Source organism: Eurypyga helias, unplaced genomic scaffold, assembly GCF_000690775.1.
Source record: "Eurypyga helias isolate BGI_N326 unplaced genomic scaffold, ASM69077v1 scaffold43668, whole genome shotgun sequence".
Classification (NCBI taxonomy): Eukaryota; Metazoa; Chordata; class Aves; order Eurypygiformes; family Eurypygidae; genus Eurypyga; species Eurypyga helias.
In genome coordinates this window covers 1-25,905 of record NW_010267098.1, presented here as the reverse complement: position 1 = coordinate 25,905, position 25,905 = coordinate 1, and the positions used below count along the sequence as shown (strand labels likewise).

The 25,905-nt window shown below is 40.9% G+C and overlaps 1 protein-coding gene across 1 annotated transcript; it reads right to left on the bottom strand.

Moving 5' to 3' along the window:
* Positions 1 to 299: 299 nt before the first annotated feature.
* On the bottom strand, positions 300 to 25,559 carry LOC104505535 (CDK5 regulatory subunit-associated protein 2-like; the record flags this gene model as incomplete). The annotated part of the gene is made up of 14 exons (XM_010157295.1): positions 300 to 446; positions 2,770 to 3,029; positions 3,154 to 3,237; positions 4,881 to 5,129; positions 6,515 to 6,636; positions 6,852 to 7,041; positions 8,876 to 8,992; positions 13,867 to 13,992; positions 15,135 to 15,313; positions 16,100 to 16,148; positions 18,837 to 19,069; positions 21,063 to 21,660; positions 23,805 to 23,921; positions 25,292 to 25,559. Coding segments are annotated over 14 exons (2,739 nt in total), but the record flags the coding sequence as incomplete, so codon positions are not given.
* Positions 25,560 to 25,905: the final 346 nt, after the last annotated feature.

Genomic DNA, 25,905 nt, shown 5'->3' with positions numbered 1-25,905 from the left:
CACCTGCCCAGCTTTCCTGCGTCACACGTAGCAGGATTAGAGATTGCATCTTTTATATGCAGTATTTTGTACGTAAACACCCCGGCACCCAGTATGACCCGGAGAGAAAGCCAGCAGACGTTCAGCCTCAGCCTTCAGCGACGAGAGCTGACCGAATCCATGTGCCCAGAGACCGGGCATCCTGGGTTCACGACTGTCCCAGGTGACGTGCTCCTACCTGGTGCATCTTCCTTGACACATTACAAGAGTTAATAAAAAACCCCAAACACCAAGAAGCCCCAAGTGAAACGCAGTCGTACCTGAGCGCCACGCGTGGTACCGTGTACGGCGTTCAGCGGGAGGGAAACTCTCCAGAGAAGTTTCAGTAAACGTGCAGCCTCTTCTAAAATCTGCTGTACTGTGTGAATATCTGTAGTAAAGCTAGGCAGTGATGCCTGGTCTGGTACCTGTATCACAGGATTAGAGACGTGTTACATTTGATGCTTAAAACGTTACGAAAACGTAACCTTAATTAATGGTTTGAAGGCAGTCGGTCTGATTTCATATTTAAGATTATGTACACAGCAATGGTGTGCCACAAAAGCTAATGTGTGAGTTTACAAAGACTGCTGAATTATGCATTATCTGAGAATTCCGGGAAGGGAGGGGATTTATCCTAATCAATAACCATGATTAATAATAGATTATATTTACTAGATTTGCTGTGCCACATGGTAAGAGTTGGCAACTCTCTTCTTTCTCCATTTGCATTTCGTGTCACGTAATTTGAAAGTCAAATGATTACAGACATCAATTTAAGCAATATAGATGTTTCTTCCTTAGCAGACCCTTTAAACTGTTCCATTTAATGCTAAAATAACTATCAGGACACACATAAAATGTTTTCCTCTGCTGACAGATGAGAAAACCAAATTGAAGAAATTGCATAAATGTGAAATAAAGGAGGGGAAGAATGCAGGGGGAGCAAATGAATTACCAAAGCAATGGCGATACAGAAGGGGGCAGGGTAATGAAGGAAAAGCATTCACAGCTCCTGCCCCATGCCGTGTATCCTATGAATACTTATTTAGCATTGTTATCTAACCAGAATCCTCCTGTCACATAAAATATCCCATTTGCTAAGTAGTTTGAAACTTCAGTGATATAAAGCTTGATAGGAAACTGCAAATTGTGAAACTTACTGCTTTTATCTTTACACCAACAAAACAAGTTAAAAACTTAGAGAGATTACTTTTCCAGTCATTATCAGTGTCTTAACTAGGTCATTTGAAAATATATGATACTTCAGAGAGCCTTAAGTGTCATTCAGGCATCATTTTACTGTGTGAGCACACATGTGATCCCACAAAAAGCATTTCAGAGTTGTTTCAGAACTTCAGACTGCATCTTCAATAGCTTTACCAATTATAGCTGGAAAAATAAGTAGCGTTAATTCATCTGACAGTTAAGACCTTCTGGTTTTGAAGAGCAGTGGGCATGTTGCTTCCAACATTTGTATTAGCATAAAATCATAGGGGTGAAGAGGTCCTTCATTATTCACCTGTGTACTTCCCCACTCCGAGGCAGGAAAGCACTGCACGTCACTTTTCAACCACTGACGTAATCTGTTCTTAGAAGTCCCTGCAGGAACAGTGTCTCCCAGCAGCACCCGCTCCAGCGTTTCCCTATTTTTACCACTGGCATGTTGTTTTAAATCCCTGATCCAAGCCTTTCCCGTTGCAGTTAAAGTTTCTTAGATCCTTATTAGCTGCCACGGACATGTACAGACTGTTCCTTCCCTTTTCTTGTAGCTTGTAGGTAGATTTGTCTTACTCAGTCACCCCAAACACGCTATCCTTACCTGGATCCAGACATTAACAATATTAAATGAGAAAAATCAACATAAGTGAACACTAGTAGTTCTCCTAATTCTAGAGGAAAAAGATTGACATTATTCAGTAGGAGGAAAATATTTTATTGTTTTCAGGATTATGATGTTTAAAACCAAAGCAAGAGCACCATGACTTGCTATAGCTGCGTCACACACGATGCAGACAGGATGATACACTATGTCTTCTAAGACAATTTGATCATTAATGAGATATTCAAGTTTCTAGGCTAGCTACTGATACTGCTAATGTGTTCAAATTGATACCAAGAAGTGGAAAAATATTAAAAAGCTTCCCTAATATGAAACAACCTTCATTAGCATACATCAACCATTAATGCACAGTTGTCACCTGGGGTTACTAAAGGGCTGAATACAAGAAAGTGGGGAACTTTATTAGCTGTGTATCAGATTTCTTTTGTTTCATATTTCCTGGGTTTATCCCAAGCCTTCATTACAAGAAAATACCCTTAATGAGTTTTATCCTTAAGTTACTGATATATATCCCTAATTTAAGCTCTTTCAAAAGCATTTTAGGGTTTTATCTCTCTGTTTTTGTTGGTTTTTGTTTGGTTTTTTTTTTTTAATCGTTTCCCGTGTAACAATCACCAATTTCCATAGTAAAAGCAAGTAGTTTCACCTCATTTCAAGTTGCAAGTAAAAGTGAGATTGCTTAACAAAGGACCAGAATTAACTAATTCATCTGTAGCCTCATTAACCTAGAATCACAAATAGGTGCCTGCCTCTAGCCGAGATTGGATTGTCAAGGCTGAGGTGTCCTGACAGAGTTACTCAGCTACTGGTGCCTGCTGCACCATTAACCTAGTTCTTTGGTTTTGTAACCTATACATTTTGCACCTCTAGGCAAAATTGACCATTCTCGAAGAGTATTCACTGTTTACCTTTATTCTAGGCTCCTGCAGTTTCACACCAGTGACCTCTCTTAAAGAAATCTCCATTTCTGCTAAAACCTGTTGCCCTTCTGAAATCTGTTTCCGCAGAGCATTATAATCCTCAATCAAGCCAAGAACGTGGCGCCCGTTTTTGTCTGCCCACATACGATGCCCAGGCACAAGACGAGGGGTACGCGCCGTGCTGGAAGATGAAGTGCTGCTGCAGTGTGATGCGCTGCCTAAATCGTCTTCAGAGGCTGAGTGCCTACCTGGGACAGAAAGAAAATTTACTTTATTTTACTCTTACATGTAGAACTACTTGACCCCAGACTCCTCTTCAACAGCAAGTCTGGGATGCTGAGAACACACACGTTTAAGATGCTTCTGATGTACCTGTTTTCGCTAGCGAAAAGCAATGTCCGTGTTTCTGCAGCTCGCACGTGTTCGTGCTGGTAGCGGGGCATCTGCAAAGGTTTCCTATCCAGAAAAACAGGACAAGGAAGAGTGTCTCAGTATGCATTTAAAAATACTTCGTAGCTCTACTTCTGTTCCTTTTTTTTTTTTTTCTGCTGATGCTGCACTTGGACTCAGGAAGCAGGGAAACAGCTAATTTTCTAGTACCACACCAGGTATCTTCCAGTAATTAATGAAGTAACTGATTAATCTTTTAAGCCTCTACCCAAATTTCTCTCAAAATCAAGTTACAGTCAGAAAATCTAAAATGCATCTTGATGAAGGTATTTTAATCCATAAATATAAGCTTCCCATTAGCTCCACAAAAGGTATGACACTCTCCACAGCTATACTAAAGATCCTATCTATATCCTCCCCTCTTCAGGCCTTCCGAATACCTTAGGTACCTATGAGGAAAGACTAATCACAGTACATCTAGAAAGATAACCAACTCAGCTGTTGACATTCCTAGGAGTCTTGCTGGTCCCTATCAAACTCAGCTGTTGTAACTCTATTCACCCTTTCCTCAAAGAAATGGCAAGCTTCTCCAGCTCCTAACTACTCTACCTGACACTGGTCAAAAGCAGCATCCAGGATTCTATCCAGGAACCAATGCAACGTGGGGATTCTGGTAGTACAGGTTCCCCAGGATCGCTGTTCCACATCTACTAGATCATGACTGGCCCCGAGGAACCATCCCCAGATGGAGAACACGACTGTAATTCAGTGTTCAGGTATGAAGAGCACAGGGAATGGTAGCATCCCGTAAATGGTATCCGCTGCAATCTGCATCTTTCTCACTTGCACAGAGCAGCACAGAGTTACGCTCATTATGTATTTCACCTGAAGTACAATTCTGATCAGACATGGACCCACAAAAGAAGAAAGGTGGTAAAAACCCCTGTTGTGTCTCATGAGCTCTCACGCTAACCCTCTGGCTGCTGCTGCTCGCTCTGTATGGTGCAGAAGGTTTGGGTATGCATGTTGGGGTGAGGGCTATGGACCCCAAAACCCCCATTATTACTGGTTCCCATAACAGGATGTATAGCACCACAGGGAGTAGGAGAGGTGGCTTTATGCTGTAAGTAGGGAGAGCTGTTACTATGCAGAGTACTTTAGCAGCAAGGGAGAACGTTCTTGTGCCCTCTGCATCCCATGTACATCTATATCGGGACTATAATCTAACCCCAAGTGTAAACACTACATTTTCCCTGATTTGCTAAAACAGTATCACTTAACAGTGATTGAAATAAGGCAAAATATTCCTCAAGGGCAAAAAGGGGACAACTGATTTATACAAAGACCATTTAGTGCACTTATTGATCATACTTGAGTGCTACATCGTCACCCTCAGCAAACGCTACAGAGCTCTGCATTAAAAAAAGAACTCCCAGGTAAGCAAAATTTATGGCAATTTAAGGTAGGCATCCTTCCATCCCAGAGCCTGTCCACTACTGCTCTTCGTGAAGGAAAAGGAAGTGCCAGTTGGAGGCTGCAAGACAGTGCAGTGTGCGTTTCACCCCCCAAGCACTCAGCCCTAACAGGAATGCGATCTGAGAGGCTGACAGGCAGCTCCCAAACGCTGCTGTTGTATAAGGCTTTAAGAGCATCCTTAAAGAACAAGGCACAGGTCCTACTGCCTAACAAAACCATGGGTGGCACAGTACCATTCATTCCCGCACAGTGCTGCAATTCCTCATTCAAAGGAGGGTTGATATTCACAGCCGACACCGATCCCACTTCCTCCCTCTTTTCTTTTGAAAGCTGTTCCTCTAATTTTTCCTGCAAAGACTTGTTTGTCTCTATGCTTCTTTCAAGCTGCACTCGCAAACTCTGTATTTCAGTCAACAGCTCGTGTAACTCAAGTGGATTATTAGGATCTTTTCGGAATTCTTCTGATGCATCACATTTGGGATCTGAAACAATTTCAAAAGAAGTACTTAACAACTTTAACAATTAAAATCATATTAGCCATTATCAGAATGCTGGGCAAGTAAATTATAACCAGCTTTATCCTCAATATTTAGAATTAACTACAAACAGCATTAAGAGAATGGTTTTACAAAAAGCATGTCTTAATCGCTTCTACCCTCGAAAGACTTAGAAACGAAAATTATTTTTCATTTTGTCCATAAAAGCTACTATGTCTCACGCCAAAAGAAAAAATATAATAAAAAGAGAATGAAGAGGATTTATGAAATTTGAAGTGCATTAATGCACAGTCTGGGGAAAGAAAAAGGAATAGGTAATCTTGGAGTGCGGAGGAGGGATGGAGTAGAGTTGGGAGTTTAATTTTATACACAGGAAAAAAAAAAAAAAATAGTGATCACCTGGCAACCAGACGAACAAATCTGAACCTGAAAAAAAGCAAGGGCTGAGTTTGTCTTTTCACAGAAGGAGGTCAGTACACAAACAATTCCATGTGTTCTTCCATGCTGAAATCAAACTGTTCTCCTGACAGTGGGAAGGGGCTCAATTGCATGAGGAAGGTGCTGCTATTCTCTAATTACATTACCAGTTCTGCAAGGAGACTGACTTCCAGCCCTCAGCCAACTTTTCTTAAAGCCTCATGCCAACAGGGCTCTTCTGCTGCAGCTAGGCAGGAAATACAGTGACGGCAGGGCATGTTGCTTAAAGTAGCAGGAAGGAAGAAACTTCAACTTGTACAAGAACTTTCCAAAGGGAAATTGGCTGGATCCTGTAACGAGCGTGCAGCAATGAACAGCATTCCACTTTCTGACCTGACCATACCAACAGCTATGAAGTGGTATGGATTCCTTAAAAAGGGTAGGAAGAACTCAGGTAAGTCTCACTCCTACCCCTCACCTGTAGTGACAGAAAAGCGGGCAGGAAATGATCTGGTTCAGAAGGCAATGCCAGCACTTCTCCCTGCCCTAGGGAGAAGACACTACCCTCGAATGCAGATAAGAGAAAGCACAAGCTACCCGAGTAAGCACTGTCTGTGAGGAGGCAGCAGCATGCATTTAGATGACAAGTAAATATCCAAGATCCCCGTGAAGCTTATCCAGCCTGAGCCACTGAATCTTCAATATTTGTTTTTAGCTTAGCTGAAAAGATAAAGGCAGCTCGGGTGTGCCTAGTCAGAAGATATCTCCCATCTCAACCCCAGTTACGCTCTTGCACAAAAAGCGGTGTTTTATCAAGTTGTTCATTCTACTTTACACAGCAGACACCAGCAGAAACAAACGGTGATGTAGCCCTACTGTCCTGTGACAAGATCGTATGTAGGGGGGGAAGGGTTGCAAGGGCTAAGGGTACAGAAATAATTCTGCATTTATACCTGTCCTCTTCTTTCTTGCTTCTTCCAAGTTTTCATAAACCTTGATCTCAGTTCGGAGTGACTGCAGTAACTTCTCGTTCTCTGAGAGCTGGTGCTGCTTTACATTAATTTCTGTTTGCAACCTGTTAAGTCCCAATACATGGCTAAGTTAAAAGGCAAATCCTTATCTTTCGTTCCAAAATCTAAAATCCATTCTCCTTTCCTCCGTAATTCTTCCCTTGCCTTTTGAATACATCTACGCACCTCATTACTGTTAATGGTTATGGCTAAACACATGCTTGTCACACTGACAATTTTCCTCTCTAAATGAATGTCTACATGTGGACAGAATCAATACCTGTTTAATTCATTCCGACTGCTGTAAATCTGACACGTCAGATATCTGGTTTCATCCTCCTTTTGGCCAATCTGTTTTTGCAACCTTTCATTTTCTTGCTTGATGCATTCATAATCCTCATGAAGATGCTCAATGATCACATTCTTTTTAGAAAGAGATTCTCTTAACTTTTCATTTTCCTTTTGTTTGTCTGAAACAAGAAACACAAGGTATTTGCAATGCCCACAACCCACTACAGCTACGCTTTTCAATAAAACCAGATTTTGCAGGGAGTGTCAGAAAATAACAGCTGCTCTTGTGAGTTTCAGTATTTCAATTTTCTAAGAACTTTTGCTAGAGGGATTTTCTGCAACGTGCAACATTTAACCCCCGTGACGCACAAAGGCTCAACAAAAACCTGTGTACAGCCTTACATCCCAAACGCACCCAATGCCTCTTGGAGTCTGGTCAGAAGGATAGTCTTCAACAACCGCTGTCAGCAGGGTCCCAAACCAGCAACGTGAATTTTGTCAATCCTCCCAAAATATCGGATTTTACTTGTCTTTAGGAAGAAAATAACTTAGTAGGATTGTTCTAGGACATGTTGCATCCATGTTCCTCTTTGTCCCACAGAAATCCCTCTGTCCCCTCCTTCCCAGACATACTCATCTGCCGAATGCATCATCCTGGCCCTTCTATCCTTGGCACAAGCCATTTTCTCCAAAATGGTTTGGACAAGGAATTGCTGACAGGGGCAACTGAGCATTTTAAGACAGCTGCTATCAGAGAGGCTTATGGGGACCCCGATTTTTTAATGACCCTACATTTAGCACTGGAAAAGGAGGCAGCAACCTTGGCAAAGAAACGGCAAGGAGGAAGCGTTCCACCTCTCAACAATCTGAAAAATCATTCCCTCCTCTTCAATGTTGAAAACATAGGGAAATGGTAATCCCAGCCTGCTGTTAAAAATGTGCAGCACCGGTCTTTCACACCAAAAACCTAAGCTAAGACTAGACAGAAAGCACCTGAGACCAAAACATGAAGGAAGTATTTCAGAGGCTTTTCTTCCTCTAATGCATCCAGGCATAAAAGGAAAAGAAGATCACCAGCTCCAGAGATACTCACGCTGTTTTGAAACACCAGGGTGACAATGCCCTGTGCATCATGGTTCTTATAAAAAAGAAACCCTGACGTTATCAGACCCCATTGTTGCACACAGAAACAAACAAAAGCAGGCATATATTAATTTAAAAAGCAGAACCTGAACAAACTGATAAGCACCAAGAAGCACTAAAACAGACGAGAGAATACATGACTAGAAGAAGCACCAGTGTTTTTACACAAGCAGTACCAAAACATGGAGACTTGTAACCTAATTGTAACTTAAGCTGCTTTTAAGAATCCAGTTGTCAAACTGTCAGTTCTCCTGGCGGGGAAGAAGGAAGCCTTTTAATATTCTCTCTTCACAGGTGTGAAAATGAGGGAAGTTTAAAATCAATCTCTGAAATCACAGACTTCCAAACAGATTCCCTCCGTTCTGTTCTCTTCTAAATTGTTTCCACAAACAAGGTGACTTGGTCTGTCCAGTCACCCTCTGCAGCAGACTTCTGAACCTTCCAAGCTCCTCTGTACCCAAGAGTTTCATTTGCAGCACTAATGCTATTCTATGGCTTTTTGGGGGGTATTTTTGTTTTTTAGAGAGCTTCAGACTGGAAACAGAGAGAAAAAAGTGCTAGAAATGGTAATAGAAGGCAGAGGGGGGAAAGGATACAGAATGTACAAAGAGAAAGGAATGCAAAAAGAAGAATGGAGAAATGAAAGTGAATATCATATGGAAAATGCTAGAAATAAACAGAAATATGGAGCATTACTGCTGCTCCTTTACCACTCTTAGCCCAGTTTTGATGCTTGTGGTTGAGCATGGAGTTTCAGGGATGGCAAGAATGGTTAAGTCAGTTTAATGAATGGTCTATTACTATTTTCTTGTTTTCTGATCTGAAATGAGTCACAGTCAGCTCCTGTAAAGCACCGTTTTACATTTTTACCTCTGGATCCTTTTGCTAGCATCACGTTCAGAACTTGATTTTGCTTCCTCAGGAAATGTATTTCAGAAGTCAGGGAATTATGCTGCTCTGAGCCATGGATAAAAATGTTTGCAGAACCTATAAATATATACATAAAAGATGATTTATGAGTCATCTCTAGGTCATTAAAGATTAAACTTTCCAGACAAGAACAATTTAAAAAATTGCAGAAAAACATGTTACGAAAGAGATTTCTCCCCTATATATTTTGAAGGTTATCCCTACATACTGAAAGGCCGTTCAGGTTAATGCCAAGTAATCCAAAGCCCTGCAGCACAAGCACCTCTCATTGCTGGGCGACCATTACCAAAATTGCAAAATTATCCCTGGCAGTCTTTACCTATCAGCTAAAATTCCAGCCGGACAAGATGCAGGAGTGTCCTGTGACATTGCTATCCTCTGAAAATAATGCAGATGGTATGAAGGTTTACCCCATATTTCAGTCTGGCTCTGTTCATACTCTGTTGTATTTAATGACACCGTTGCAGAGGAGCACTAGATTCTACAAACTGATCCCCGGTGGGCAACGCAGGGAGTCTGGTATTACACCTGTTAGCACGCCGGTCCAGCATAAGGCTGGAGTCGCTGTCTTTGCCTCTGCTTACAAACCCAGAACCCATTTAAGATCACAGGGATGAAGACTAGGTATGTGAGCCAGCGTTGATCAACCTGCAGCTTCCATCAGCAGTCTTGGGCAGAAACAGACGCCTTCAGAGAGCGACTTATCTGATGTATCCCCTTTGCAGATGAGATGCCCTGTCCTACAAAGAGACATACTTCTCTCCAGTGCCTCCATGAGAAGCTTAGGGTAACGGGCACAGATTCAGATGTCTGACATTTTAGGGTGATGAATCCTACTCTGAAGATCTTATTGTGTTAGTCACATGGATATAAATGTTAAATCTGGCAGCCCAGAAAGCCAACCATATCCTGGGCTGCATCAGGAGAAGCGTGGCCAGCAGGTCAAGGGAGGGGATTCTGCCCCTGTACTCTGCTCTTGTGAGACCCCACCTGGAGTGCTGCGTCCAGTTGTGGAGCCCCCAACATCAGAAGGATATAGACGGGTTGGAGTGAGTCCAGAGGAGGCCACGGAGATGCTCCGAGGGCTGGAGCCCCTCTGCCGTGGGGACAGGCTGGGAGAGTTGGGGGTGTTCAGCCTGGAGAAGAGAAGGCTCCGGGGAGACCTTATAGCACCTTCCAGTACCTGAAGGGGCTACAAGGAAGCTGGGGGGGACTTTTTACAAGAGCCTGTAGTGACAGGACAAGGGGTAACGGGTTTAAATTTTAAGTGGGGAGGTTTAGATTAGATATCAGGCAGAAGTTCTTCCCAGAGAGGGTGGGGAGCACTGGGACAGGTTGCCTAGAGAAGCTGTGGATGCCCCATTCCTGGAAGTGTCCAAGGCCAGGCTGGATGAGGCTTGGAGGAACCTGGTCTAGTGGAAGGTGTCCCTGCCCCTGGCAGGGGGGTTGGAACTACATGGTATTTAAGGTCCCTTCCAACCCAAACCATTCCATGATTCTATGAAATCGTGTATCCAGCCAGTCAAATTCCAGTCTAGGCAATCCTCTAAATGCCCTGTATTTATGCCACTCATCCCACAGCGATGTGTAATTTTACAGTACTGTCTGAAAAGTGCCACGTTCCACTCTCAAGGTGGCTGCCTCTGAAATGCAAGTCAAGTAATTGTTATTGCCCTTTATAACCTGCTTCTAGTCAGTAAAACACTTCAGGACCCACTGGAATTAACATTACTATTAAAAGTATTTTTTCAGTTGATTGGTTATCCCACTATCTCCTACGCTTTAAAGCTCGAGATAACTACATGAGTGTCAACTATTTGGCTAATAGAGAAATAACCAGCTGGCAAAAAAATTAGCTGAATGTATGAGGAGGATGCCTTTCAGCTCTGGCAGTTCAATTCAATTTGATGTGCTGCACTTCCTCTGAGTAATCTCATTTTATTGTAATCCCAATTGAAGCTTTTACCCACTACCTAACTGGGATGTAGTGTCCCATGATATGCACCTCTTGTCGTTACTGAAAGACTCAAAGGCTCTAGAAGCCTGGCACTAATGGCATTTTACTATCTATATGTTAAAGAGTTGAGGTAGCTATGTGAACTCAAAAGGCTTTCTCCTTTCAGATTTTAACAAAGCAATTCAACTTGAAGTGGCAAGGCTTGATGGTCTCATCTTGATTCTAATTTAATTTATTGCCCATCACCCAGCTTTATCCTATTTGAAAAGTTATGCTATCACAGTTCTACTGAAAGGCTTTAGAATATAACTATTAGTTATCATACATAATAAGGGATAATGTAGAGCCAGTGGTAATAAGGCCACAATCCTGCAATTTGACCCACTACTGAGACTACTACTTCTGTGTGGAGCCCTGCTGACATCAATTACGCTCTCTGTAAATGCAAAGGTCCATCTAACCAGAGCAAAGTGGAGCATCAGGGCCTACAATTGCAATACACTTGAGTTTTCATTATGTTTTGCGCTGAAAAAGTGAGTGCTAAGGAAGCGTACCTTGAAGGTTCAAAGGAAGCACTGACTGAAAGACAGGCAACTATTGAAAATCACAGCAGAGAGGAAGGAAATATTCATTCCTAGGTGAAGCAAAATAAAGGCATACTAAAGCTGAAGGTAAGTAGATATATTAGTTACTTATGGGTTAAAAAAGGCAAACAAAAGCCCCTTTTAATGTTAACCGCCGTTAATAACATTTGAATCCTAGGAAACTCAAAATTAAACCCTTGATTTTATTTTGAAGCCTAATGCTTGAAATGATTTCAAGCAATTATTTTAGTCCTACTTGCACTGCAAACCTCAGCTCTATAGTAATGATGTAGTCATTACCAGCACTTGAGTCATTTATGGAATACTAGAAGCCCAGAGGCATTTAAATACTTAGAGAACCTCAATATTAAAAATAGCATGGCAAAAATAGTGGGCAGATGTGTGTGTATACACCCACTTATCAGACAAGAATAATTCTATGCATTAAGTTTGGTTGAACAAACAACTCGATATCACAGGAATTTAACAGGCTCTCATCAGCAATTAAGTATGTTACAATTTGGCTTGGTTTTTAAAGGAAAACACACTAAGGATACCAAGTTAAAAGTAAAAAATTGGTTTGAATTATTATGTCCTAATGCTAAAACCTGCTTCAACTTCACTTTGGAACTTCTTTTTACACTGAGCCAAAAAAAAGCCCATTTCTTAGAAAAAACGTAGCATCATTACTGGAAGAGAGAACAGGCACATCTGATAACATGAAAGAGATCCTCAAAACGGAGAGAAGCAGGAAGCACTGAAGGAACATAATTACAAAAAGGAGCTTCTCTAACAGGTAGTTGTTTTTTTTCCTCTTTTCCAAATTTCTCCTCCGTGCATTGGTAGACGCACTAAGGCAACAAGAAGACAGATGGAAGGCGTAAGACAGTTTATAAAGAAAATATACTTTCACTGCATTAATGGATGCCCTTGCCAGAATCTTTATGAAGCTGTAAAAGAGTTGGAAGTGTTTCAGTGTGTTATTTCACGAGAACAGTATGCCTTTCCAGCAGCGTAAATACTTCATGAATGAAATGGATGCTTTTGATACACCTTTCCGTCACTGTAAATTATTCCTGAAAGCAAACTGCCATTTGCAGGTAGTCTCCATTTCAACAACAAGAGAAACGGATCAGGGGATGATGTAAAACATAACGAATTTAATGTCAGTATTAGTGAAGCTGAGTAAAAGGAAAGCACATGTGTATTTACCGCCCACTTCCACTCTGAGCAATATTGCATATTAATCAATTGCCCGATGGGGGGAAACGTGGGAAGAAGAGCAAGAACGGAGTTAAGTGTGGGAAGGTATGCCCGGTACAGCATGCTCGAAAAGGTGCTGCACAAGCATCCTAATGAAAGCCTGGCTACCCTCCTGTGGAAAGTTTTAAATGAGCCACAGAGCTTGGCTTTCAAACATGCTGAACAGTAGCAACAGAGAGCAGCGGCTCTGCATCTGCATTGCTATTTTTAATATTTTTCATCCACCGCTTTATATTAGAGTGTGGAATGAAAACCACCTCTGGGTTAAAATCTCCATCAGTTTCTGTCAGGTATTTCTCATTAAAAACTGATGATGCCATTTTGTGTAGGACACATTTATCATGCCAATCAATTCAAGTGACAAGCTGAACAGCATGGCCTGGGCTCTGTCTTACAGATATTTTGTCCCTGTGTATAAACACGAGCTGGCTTTAAAGCAGTCAGAAAATTCCAGAGAAGGCATCTCCAACACCCCCGTTAGCTGTGGGGCTGCACTGACAACCCCAGGCATACACGGAGTAAGCGCAGGAAAGCTAATTCCACTGAATTCCTCCTCCATACTGGTTGAAATATGTTGATAAAATGGGCTTCCTTTGCTGCAACCGTCCCTGGCCGGACATGGCAAAGGATTAAGAGAGGCTGACATCTTAAAATCCAAGACCAGTACAACAATAACGATATCCCAAAGGAAAAACAATCAATCCAGGCTGCCGATAACAGAACTAGAAGGGTCTTTCAATTCTCTGTATGAAATTCAACACAGCATCACGAAATGTCATCCAAGTACCTGGAGTGCTGCTCTCTTAGCGATACCTGCTGTTGTACGTTTGTGTTCGTGTATCCCATAACAAGATTTGTGCATTGGTACTGGACACACTTCAAGCAGTGGACTCAAGGAAAAGGCACACTGGATCTGTATTTATGCCACTCTACAGGCAGCATGGAAAAGCTGTGTCTGCTGATGGAGCTCAGGATGCAGCAGTACTCAGAGAAAGGCATGGCATTTTCCAACTGTAAAGGGGTGGGGCTTATGCAAAAAAAGCACAGAAAACATTTCCAGCAGCATTTGATCCCTCAGGCTTTAAGTGGGAAACGTGAATTTAATTTGTCATTAAATAAATTCTCACCTTGATCTAGTTCCTTGTCCGTTACTTGTCTCTCAAGCTGCCTCCTCAGCCTCTCATTAGTTCTTATGGAGTATTCTAAACGTTGTCTCAGGATTCTAATTTCTTGCAGATGCTCCATTAATAACTCTAAATAAACCAAGAGACCACTTCTTATTTAGAGTAAATGGCTGTGTTCTTTACACTATGTATTCCTGCCAAATCTAATGTGTGTGAATACAAAGAAATGAGAGACCTGTTCAAAACAGACATTAAACAGCCGACCCCACAACAGCCTTTTTCCATACAGTGCCCAAACCCTGCGTTCAGTGAAAACTCCCACTCTGCGTTCTAACTTAGACAGCGGTCCAGTTTTAGGACTCCTTAAATTTCTCCTTCCTACATGACTGTAGTAGATAACAATTTCACCTAGGTAAAATGCTCCCCATACTTGGAAATAAACCCAAAGTTCTGCAACGCGGCTCACATGCAGGCTCGACACACCAGTAGTATACATTTTTCCTTGTAACAATAGGAAGCTCACCAGAGTAACTCAGATATAAATTTGACTTTGACTTACACAGTACGTACCATAATAAATAAATCTGTTCTATCAAGTTTCATTACCGTACCTTTTCCTTCTTGCTTTGCCACGCTACAATTTTTCTTCCATTGGCTGTAAGTTTCAGCTTTCCTCAGGAACTTATCTGTTCTAACTGTCACCATCTTATTTGTCAGTTTATCCATGTCATACACTCCTGGTTTACTCTGCAGTATTTTTCTCCTGAACAGTACGTGCTATCTCAGCTATTAAATTTTCATCGCTGCCTATAACAAACTACTGCAAGCATCACTCGTGCTTAGTGAAACTATCCAGGTCAAACATGACACCACTTATTAATTATGCAGCACTTACAATTCTCAAGGAAACACAACACTGGCTTTTATAAAATTAGAAAATCTCTCTTTTTCAATGTAACAATCTCTTGACAATTGTCTATTTTCCCCTTATAACTTGTCTATTTAAAGACCGTCTGGAGTACTGTAAAAGATGATAGTCTAAAACAACAAAGACACAAAATATCATAGTTAATTTTGTTTCAAACAGGAGGTAGTTCAAACCGTTGTCAGCTCTGTCTGCCTTATTACTGAAATTGCAATGATTATGCAAGATACTGGAAAGCTGAAGCAGACAAACATTCTTCATTATTTCTTAATTAGTTCCCTTGTGTCTTATTTATCACATTTTCCCAATATCTAGTGAATCTTCAGTGGGGAAAGAAAAAAATCACCTGGGGGAAATTGGTTTGGCAGAAGCGCCAGCGCGCCGTGCTGTTCTCCTAGGCCATGCTCAGGTGATCCAAGAGATGACTTCTCTGACAAATCAAAGTCAGACAAGCTCTGAAGAGCAGATGGTACAGGTGATTCATCCTTCAGTTGCTGGTACATCGTGGTGTTCTTCTCATTATCCCTTTTGTGCCAAATAAAACGTTTTAAAATAAAAAAGTTATTTTATTACTTCGAGAGCAGGACAGAGCGTGGTGTCAAATCTACAGGGCACAGGTAAAGCAAGTGAATTTACACGACAGCACGTGACAAAGCGCCACGCATTGGAGGTGTGTATCAAGGCTGGAATTCAGACCTCCCTGCAGTCAGCAGGGAGATCCAGCAGACCTCCAGCCAGCGTTCCCATTCCAGCTCTAGGCTGTCACCTTCGCGTTAGGGGAACCTCAAGCTGCCTCCAAACAGCTGAGGATTTCTTAGCACAGAAGAATCCCAGGCCGGCATAAAACCAACACATGCGGCACAACACCACCTGCCCTCTTCACCTCCAGCATAAGGGTGTTTTGAGAATGAAGCACTGTACTTCGGTGATCCTGAGCCAGCCCCAAGGTCACGGAAACAGAAAGGCAGCTGATTCTCCCTCCCAGCAGCTGCAACCAGGGTAATACCTGAACATACATGACTGTTACGGCACGTGTTCTGTTTGTTCATGCAAGGCACAATCCTGGTAGCATGATGCTTCCCCTCAGTACCCTCAGCTGTTTGCTGAGAAGTGAGGAGAAAAGCCTTAGTTTGTTTTCTATGGATATAAACCAAAAGGGATATATAGTGAAATGGCTATTGATGAAACAGGCAGCATAGGCAAAGCCCTCCAAAAGAGGAAATCAGTGGGAGTCAGGCTACAAAACATGGAACGTCCTCATCAACTTCCCAAACAACAGCATGGTTGAGAAAGATTCGGTTGCACTCTTACCTTTGAGCTAATTCATAAAGCAGAGTAACTTCTGTACCTATTGATTCTCCTGCAAAGCAGAAATATCTGAGTAAATACAGACATTGAGAATTATTTCCCCTCCATCTCAAACTCTTTAAATACAGAATGGTAAATTAATGAGAAATTAGAGAAGTCAACAGATACTTAGCACACTGTGTATTAATGTGAAACACCGTACAGGAACAAACTATTTATAGCCCAGCAAAAATGCAAGAGCTTTCTCTGGAGTTCAAAAAAAATTACTAGCGACCACAGGTGCTGCATTTTACAGCCCTGGTGCACACAGATGTAAAATATTGTGCTATATGGCAAAAGGATGTACATGCTACTGCTTCAATAAAAATTATCTAGAAACAATTCCATCCCACTTGGATTTTGTCCACCCAGAGCCAGACTAACCAGTTATCCTTAAGCAAGGAGCATACACAGGAATTTGCCAGCGATATTCCCACTGGTATAGTGTGTGAGCCCAGGCACAATTCAGTGCAAGAGACACTAATCTGAATAAGGAAATAAGAGTTTTGTGGTGTCACCTTGGCTCCCCGTATTTTAAATTTTTTGTGCAATTAAGCAAAAGTGGCAGGCGAGAGTTGCACAGCTGAAATTTCAGGGGAATGAACTGAAGGTCAGGAGGAAAATGCAGAGACAGACGGTTGTTTATGTTTCTTCTTTACAGTCAATTCTTAGTACGCTGGATGTTCTTTATAACCCTACAAACATCATTTTATTTTAATGTGTGATTCAGTGCAACACCATTGTGTTAGATATATTGAATTGTCTCGGTTGTCAGTGACTTTTCATAGTATATAGGATACCATCTGTTGGTTTGGGGATTTTTTTAAAGGCATTTAATGTTTATTCACTACATAGTCTTCTCATTTGTAATGCAAGGAATCTCTGTAGCCACTGAAATCATTGAATACACTCAATCTTTTATTAGACTGCTATGACACACTAGCCATAATATCTTTTTCTCATATACAATTCCTTTATACGAGCAACATATAAAAAAAACCTGTAACATGCTGCCACTATCTAATCAAAGGCAGAATACAGATCATTCTACGGCTGGGCCCTGAGTGTTTCTCAACAAAGTGATCCTCCAGAGCCGATTTCAGGAAGATGTAGGGGTCAGGGTCCCTATTTCAGGCCACTTCAAGTGTTTCGCTGAAGATGTCAGTTTTGTAGCTAACATCTGTGGAAGTATTGCTAGCTGTTTGGGTCAGAAAGAGCTGCTCTTGTAGAAAAAGGTCTGTCTTGCTCAATTTCACTCATGTTAGCATCCCCTTCCCATCACCTGGCCGCTGACTTTCTTCAAACTAAACAATGAAGGCAATATGGGTCACACACTCTTCCGTCAGGTGACACATGTCCATTTTGATGTCCACTTTACGAAAGATGACTGCATTCTAGCTCCCTGTTATGAAATACAGGGTGCTTTTCTTAACCACCTAGACTATTTGCCAACAAGATGCAGGTGTCTTAGGAAAATAATGAGAAATGCCAGGAATAAAACACCTGATATGGTCCCGCTTCTTAGATGTTTAAGGCTTTGTCTTTCCAACCTAATGCTTTGCCAAACAATAGGTGGAGGTACTGGGATAAACAGCCAAAGGACAAGAGCATTTTCAGATGCATAAGCTCCCATTTTTCAGACAATATACCAGTTCCTACTGATAATTAAAAGGGCTTTGCTTACTGGTACAGGTTACAATGTCCTGTCCTGAGTATACGGTCCATTCAGCACTCATCTTCAGTGCCAGGACAACACTTCTCTGCTTGACTTCTCCTAGGACCCCTTCTCAGGAGGCTCTTGTTCAACTATTATGCCCTACAGAAACTCTCAAATGCAATACCACAGTCTCCTAAATTCATGAGTTACTCAAAACTCTGAAATGAATTGTTCTCTGCCTTCTAACCAAAGAGATTGTCCCATTCTCCCCTTTTATTTAAATTTTCTGTCTGCACCGTTTGCATTGGTTTCTCCGTAAAGTCCATGGTTCTTTTTCTTGGTGCATCCAGTCACCTGCATATGTAAAATTTAACTTACTTCCACAGGAACGTCGATAATGTGCAAATCAGAATCTTCTGACTGTTCACTACCAGATTCCTTACAGTCTCTAAAGGCACTGGCCATAGAAAATTGCCCAGATGGAGTACTATATGATAATTTCTTGTTTCACGCTAAAAGCACAGCCCAAATCTCTGCACTGCATTTACCCTTCTGGCAAGCGACCGCACTTTAGGGGAAAAACCTGAGGAACCTGTAATTTTTTCATTATAGTTAAACACAGATCGTGTTAAAAACCAGCTGTGGACCATGCCCATGAGAATCCTTCAATGAAGATATCCTGTGCTTCGGCTCAACAAAGGCAGCTGGGCTGCTTCCTGAAACAGAAAATCCTGGAGCCTACTTGTAACAAAACTTTTCCTAAGCTATAACCCCACTGCACGTTGAACAGTTAAAATATGCATGTGCTACGAGAAACAACTCAAAATGGAAGGTGTCGGTACAGAGGACAGCTACAAAGGTAAATCCAGTCTTGTTGGAGCACTAAAATTTTATCTTCCCAGACAGCCCTCCCTTTAATCATGTAAAAGCAACCAAGAGGAAGTGAGGCTACCTTTCCACTAAAAAGAAAAAAAAACCCAAACCCTTCAAATTTCAAGAATGTTGATTTATCTCAGACAACAAGCACAAAACACTCCTACTTACCGTAGAGGAGTTTCCTTTCTAGCATCTCAAACAATAGCACACTTTGATTCAGTTGCTCACGGAAGCCTTCAGCAACATAATAATCTACATCACTGGCTTGAAGCAGTTCCTCAAAAGCTTTAATAAGGCTCGTCAGATGTTGATGGTAAGTGACACAACCACTGCGAATCTCCTTAATTTGTTGGCGTTGAAAGGAGAGTTCTGGAGCTTGTGAATAAACTAATGACTCGTATCTGAGAAAATGAAATTATCTTTTAAGCAATTTTATGACCCTAAATAACATTTAAATATAAATAAAGAGTGAATTAAGTTTATATTCCTAAACTATAATTTTATGTGACTCAATTTTCTTTTAAAATGCCTTTACAACCACAATGACAAATGCATTGTCTCTAACTGTTGAGTTTTGTATTTTTGGGCATAACTTGTGGGTTATTGCCCTTCACTTAACAGCTTCATTTATAAAATAGACAGAAACTAAAGTGATGACTTGTTTTTCTGCTTGGAAATAACCTGGATGGCATGCAAAGGTGCCAAATTAAAGTAAACGAGAGTACATTAAAAGAATTTTTTTAAGAATTCACATATTTTTCCTGACTGGTTGTTTTTTGTTGATTTTTTTTTGTTTGTTTTCCTTTTAATTCACCCTTGAAGAACAGATGGAGCTGTCCCTTCTTCTGAAACTTTATGTATTTCCTGCCAGGAACATAATATTGGACTTTTTAAGCTGATGGTTTCACCCAGCCTGAGGATCCTGCTCGTCTCTGTATGTTTATTACCAGAGACAAGACCATGACAACCACTGCAGTGTCCAAATTCCAGTACTCCACATCCAGGACATAAATTTCAACTCAGAACAACTGAATTCATTCTGCAAATACAGACAACCCCCTTACACTGCCAGTTTCTCTATCACAGACAGACTTCCTTCTGCAGAATCATACATTAGGTGGGGGAGAAGGGGAGAGGATCTGAAAAGATGGAGGGAATCAAGCAAAATACGGGGCATAAACAAAATCTATGACAGTGTGCATTGTTATAAAATTTTTACTGTCATTTGTATAGGAAGAGATGCATAACTCATTTTTGGGTCTGCCACTTGCGACTCATGCAGTTGTGCTACACAGAGGCCATAAAAACTTTACAGCAATCCGTACTGTCTCATCCCTTAATTTACACCGTTAGATCTTCCTTCGTAAAATGGATGAGGTATATTTTTAAGGTATGTAAATTCATATGTACTACGTAGCACAGTGCATTTTATGATAGTAATACTAAGAGATATACAGTAGTCCATGTTGGTGGTTGCTCAGTGTCACCAAACACTTCTACTCAGGCATCCTGAAGGAAGCCAACAGGCCTTTGGTTTACTTCCTGCTGTTCTATAGGCCCTCAAGACAATAATCATGATATTAGAGGGGAAAAAAAGGGGGTGCGGGCAGAGAGTTTAAAGAAGTTTGGTCTTACAGAACCCCATTTTATGCCTGTGATTTGTATATATGCTAGCCAAAATGCTGCTCCCAGCCTTATCATACAAAATACAAGAGTGATTCTTCCAGGTTCCCATAAATGATTTTCCATCTTAGGAGATTATCCTGTAAAATTTCACTCATTAATTTTTTTATATATATATATATATGTATCTACTTTCACATCCTTCAAAGCAAGGCATTATGGCACTCAACTGCAAAGTAAGTTATAACTAGAGCACAAACTCCTGATTTTATACATAAAGGGTGGTTACACAAACAGAAGGGCTCGCATGAATCTGCCAGCCGGTTGCCCATGGAAACATTTCTATCTTAAATGGGACGTTCCATTTTCTTACACTTGTCACCTGAAAAAAACCTGTCTGATGCAAATCGGTAATAATTAGATTACAGCGGTCAGCCCAGCTCCCAGAGCAACCTGAGGAGATCTGGCTTTGCTCAAGAGAGGATGTTTTGCAGCAAAGACAGTTGTGGACCTGACTTCTGGCAGAGAATCGTTACAGAGGATGATGTGAGCTTAATCAGGAGCAGTTCTGCTGTAAGAGAAATACTGTTTTGTTCTCCAAGGCATCTTTTAACTACACGTTTCAGTTGCTTTATGTTATTGCTAGTGAAATTTAGCCTTTACTGTTACAACACACTCCTATGTGAATAAAATCATCTTCATATTACCTTCCTCTGTTATTTGGTATTGCTGTTTACAAAAGGCATCTGAAACAGTAATGGCTTTACTCACTTGGATGGTGATGTTTCTCTCAGTTTGTTCTGAAGATGATACACTTCATCAAGACGCATATTTGCAATTCGCTCTTTTTCAGGTTCTGCCTCATTTGCTGACAGTAGCTCCTTATGGTTTTCTTCTGTCCATCCATTCGGTGATGGAGACTCTGAACTCCTGTTTTCGGTATGGATCTCGTAATCCATCAGCTGATGCACACTAGCAAATGTTCTGATTTCTTGCACAGCTGTGTATTGCACTCCTGCAACATGTCCTTCCACAGGCACGGCTGTGTCACTCAGAACTATGTTGGAAATGCCACTCGACACGAGCTGGTCAGAGCGCTGTAAATTAAACACCAACATTTTGTACTTTTCAAGCTCCGACTCCATATTCTTCATTCTTTGTTTCAATTCTTCTGTATCATCTATGACTTCACAGCCATCAAGTGCATCTGTACTCATTACACTCAATTTGAGAGAATGCAGGCACTGGGAACCCGAGTATGCGGCGTCTGAGTCAATGTCCTCCTGTTCCGTGGAATAAAACTCTTCATTTATCTCTTTTAATGAACGCTGGAGATCCACATTGCTAATGTTACGATGATTTTGCATTTCTGAAAAACATGAGGCTTGCGTGTGAATATTAATATTACTTTATCTGACATTCTGTTCTTAACAGCACTAAAATGAACTCATTTACCTCTATAATAAAACGCATCATCATTACAAACTATACAAAATTAGTTTGGGACTTTTGACCCCTATGATTTGCCCACCAATTCAACTTGCACATCAAACATATCAACCCCCTTATCACCTTTCAAATAAACACTACTTAAAAATACACCTGCTTTCTTTTCCCAAATGACTGAAAATTACTTTTCCTGTAGCAAGTCCTGAATCAGACACCGATGAAGCTCAGACCTTTCCAGCCACAAAGGTGATAACCTCACACATAAGGCACTGAGATTTAAAAGCAGACCCTGTGACTTTAAGTGGTTCTGCCTAAAACTTCTAATTAAATATTCTTTTTCTCCTCACTTCAAAAATCTATACAAAACCACTTGGAGCACAAAGTAAGTGGAATTCTAAAACGATTATCAGCAAAATAGTAAAATTTGATAAAGCGGCTTTAATAACTTCATTTTAAAATGCGTTCTAAACAAAATCCATAAAAATGTTCGGTGTTAAAGGTTTTACGGGCACTCACTGGGCACGCACAGCACATCCCTTAGCTGACTTTGCCATTCATGAGTAATGCAATCACCCCAGATCAGACCAGTAAAAGCTGTATATCCCTACACACATTCTATCTTTATATTTCTGGGTATGCTGCCGGCTGTACGTGTAAGTATCGAGGAAAATGGTTATTTTCTGGTTACCAGTAAATTAAATTTTCCCCGTCTATTAGTTCTGCAGGAGATCACTATGAATTAGAACCGCCCTTTTGGGAGTCATTCATTGATCATGCAGAGGTCTTAATACTTTCAAATTGGTTTCCATGGAGAATTCGAATGCCCAGGTTCAAGCTTCAAATCAGTACACAATCTCAGGGCCGGGGGGGCAGCCGTATATGAAGGCCCAAGTCAAGCCCACGCACAAGAGAATAAAAACATATAGAACCTAAAAGCTGGAAAAAATGGAAGCTGCAATACTGGGTGGTCAACGTATTTGAAATTAAGGTCAGTGATGTTCTCTGCAGTATAGATTGCTGCACACCACTACCTATGTCATTCCAAAGGTGACAGAAATGCTTCCAAGAAAATGCCTGTGTATGAATTCAGGAAGACACACTGAATAAGGGAACGCAACACTTAAGTTCATTAGTTTCTCCTCCTCCACCAGTTGGTTGCTGCAGTAACACAGATGTCAAGGAAGGTTGCGGATCGAGATGGAAAAAAAGCAGATACTAGATGAACTCAAACTCTGCAATTCTGATTTCATGCAAACGTTCTAGATAACAAAACCAGGAAATAAAACCAGGTATTAGGGAAGAAATATTTCCGATTAGAAAACTGGTTATAGTTTTTAATGAAACACTGCCCTTTAATTCAAGGAGAACTAATAAGCTCTCCGTGCCTGTATGTGCCCCACACACGAAGGGCACACATAGGGCACGATCCTGCAGACCAACTGACTGGCATCAATGAAACTACTTGTACAAACAAAACTGACGGTGTGACCCTGGATTACAAAACTGGCCATATCCTCTGTACTCTATCCACAACATGTTAACCAGGTTATTCAAGCCCTCCCGAAAAAGACTAATAGATGATGCAGAAACACGTAATACACAGTATTAAGCCTATTTACACTTTCATTAAACGATTCCATTAGGTTTCAACCTAGTTGAATGCCTTCAAATAATTCAGATAAGCAAAATTCTATCATTCAATTGCTTCATTCCAATAGTTCATAACTAGATGCAGAAGCATTAAGTAACAAACATTTAATTTGGAGAAGAGTTCAGAAGTGAGGACATTAGCAATAGAGATCAGAGTCAGGCACACAACTCATTATTTTTACTGGAAACCAGCCTCATAAATCCCTGTGGCCCTTCTGAAAGCATAACCCTTCAAAGATGAACTTGGAATCTTAGAGCAATTAATCCATACTAGCTACGAAAATGAGATTTTAAACCTACAAATAACGGCAAGGGAGACAATTATCTGCAGTAATTTAAAATTTTGTACAATTCAGAAGAACCTAGAGTTTTAATTTCTTTTTTTTTATACACTTTAACATATAAATGCTTTACCTGGATCATTCTGCTGAGTTCTGTCCTTCGCATATTCATTCTTGTCCCACCTGTCTGGATCAACGTCTTCCAACTTGACCTGGACCTCACTATTATCCAGTTTGAGCAATGAGTCAACTGGAGAACAGCAGGGGAAGGTAAAACAGAAGGCAGTAAGTGACTAAAAACAATAACATAAGAATAGCTTAAAAAAAAAAAAAAAAAAAAAAACAAAAACCACAAAACCAAACCTGGTTCTCACAACAGAAACATTACGGATGGTTTGAAACGGTGTTTGCACGTCTTTTTAAAATACTTGAACAAACTGTAAGGATAACTACTAAGAGTGTGAATTGCAAAGGCTTCCCACCAACAAATGAAGGTCAACATGTGCAACTCCTCTTTCTAATGAACAGTTAACCGATTTTCAGTGCATTTTTATATGTTTTATGTTAAGCTTAGAAAACAGGGTAAAAAGTTTCTCCAGTATGAGCACTGACCAAAAAATAATCTTCCACAGTCTCCCCTTGCATCAAGTCTCAGAAGTACTACATGTGCAGTACAACTGCTATCCAGGGTGAAGAAATCAGTGTGGAAAGGAAATCACAGGACTGCAATCCTAACAGGTTCTGATTCATTCCAGGATCCAGTTCAGAAGTGCTTCCCTGCTCAGAATTCTCCATGGATTTTGCACCTACCAAAACACATCGCTGTGGTCCTACTGACTCGAGTACTTACACTACAGCCGTGCCCTATCTGTCCCTTGGCACAACAGTGTTATCATCAACAACAAAGCCTCTGCAACCCCTGTGTTTTGGCAGTGGCTCACTTGCTGCTTCATTGAACCTTATTTCTTATATTTACCCTTCCTCTCTCCCTTCCCCCTGCCCTTTATATGTCTACTCAGGTTTTAATTTAACTGCTAAGAGCTTTTTTATTTTTTTACCACTCCCAATCTTTATGTAATACCCATTGTTCTCTGCCTCACAATTCGTCATACTTTGCTGATCCAGACACTTTGTCAACAACTGAGTTTAAATTAACCCAGCCACACTGGAAACAGACACAGATGACTTGACTGATCAGTGGAATATTGGAAAAACTTATTTATGCAGCATAAACAAATACAGTACTTTTATACTCTCCTGTCCCCCTTACAGACACTTTTCATCAGACTTGGCACCATATAAAGGAAAGTTTTCATCTACCTAAACACTGACATATATGTGTGTGTGGGCACCCTGTGAAATTCCTATTTATTACATATTTTATGCCAGGTATACAAAGCACTTTCTATTCCACATAAAGCTGGTTTATGTTCCAGTGGCAGAGAGGAAAGCAAAAAAAAGGTGCTTTTCAAGATCTATATATATTTGCCTACCCAAGAAAATCTAAGATTAAGCAGCGTTGTACATATGTAAAAATGATCTGGTTTTACTTTCTACTAGAAGAAAAGAAGCCGTTATTTCAAGCAGGATTACAAGTCATTATGTCTGCTCTTTATTTACCTCTCATTGATGTGCTTTCCTGTGCAGGCTCTTCTGGAAGGTTTTCACCTACATCCTCATTCAATACTAACTCCCCCTTTGTTTGTGGCTGAAATTGATTGTTTTGTACTTCGTGTACCTTCAGACCTTCAGAAGGGACCCTGGTATGATGCTGTGGTTTTGAGACTGACTTCCATGCACAGGAGTTCAAAGGCACATTTCCTAGTGGTCTGGATGATTTTAAGAGAACAGGCAGACGGGACTTCTTGGGCAGGTAAGCAGAATCAGTCTGAAAAAAACATGGAATAAAATGGGGAGTTGGTAGCTCGCATGTAACAGACAAGTAAAGAAAGTACAAACAAAAATATCCCAGGAAAAATAAAAATTTTCCAGTAAGATTAATAAGCTGTCACATTAAATAGTTTTGCAAATAACATTGCAATATCCTTGCAACGTGGAAGACAAACATTCAGAGAGAAAAAAACCTGTCCCACAGCTGAATTTTCTGTAAGTGCTGCTTATCCAGCCACAGCCGCACAAGTGAACAGCTTCCAGCCCACGAAGCAAGCCAGTGAATTCACCGTTGACTGGCAAAGGCTGCTACACACTGAGCCTATCATAGAATCACAGACTGG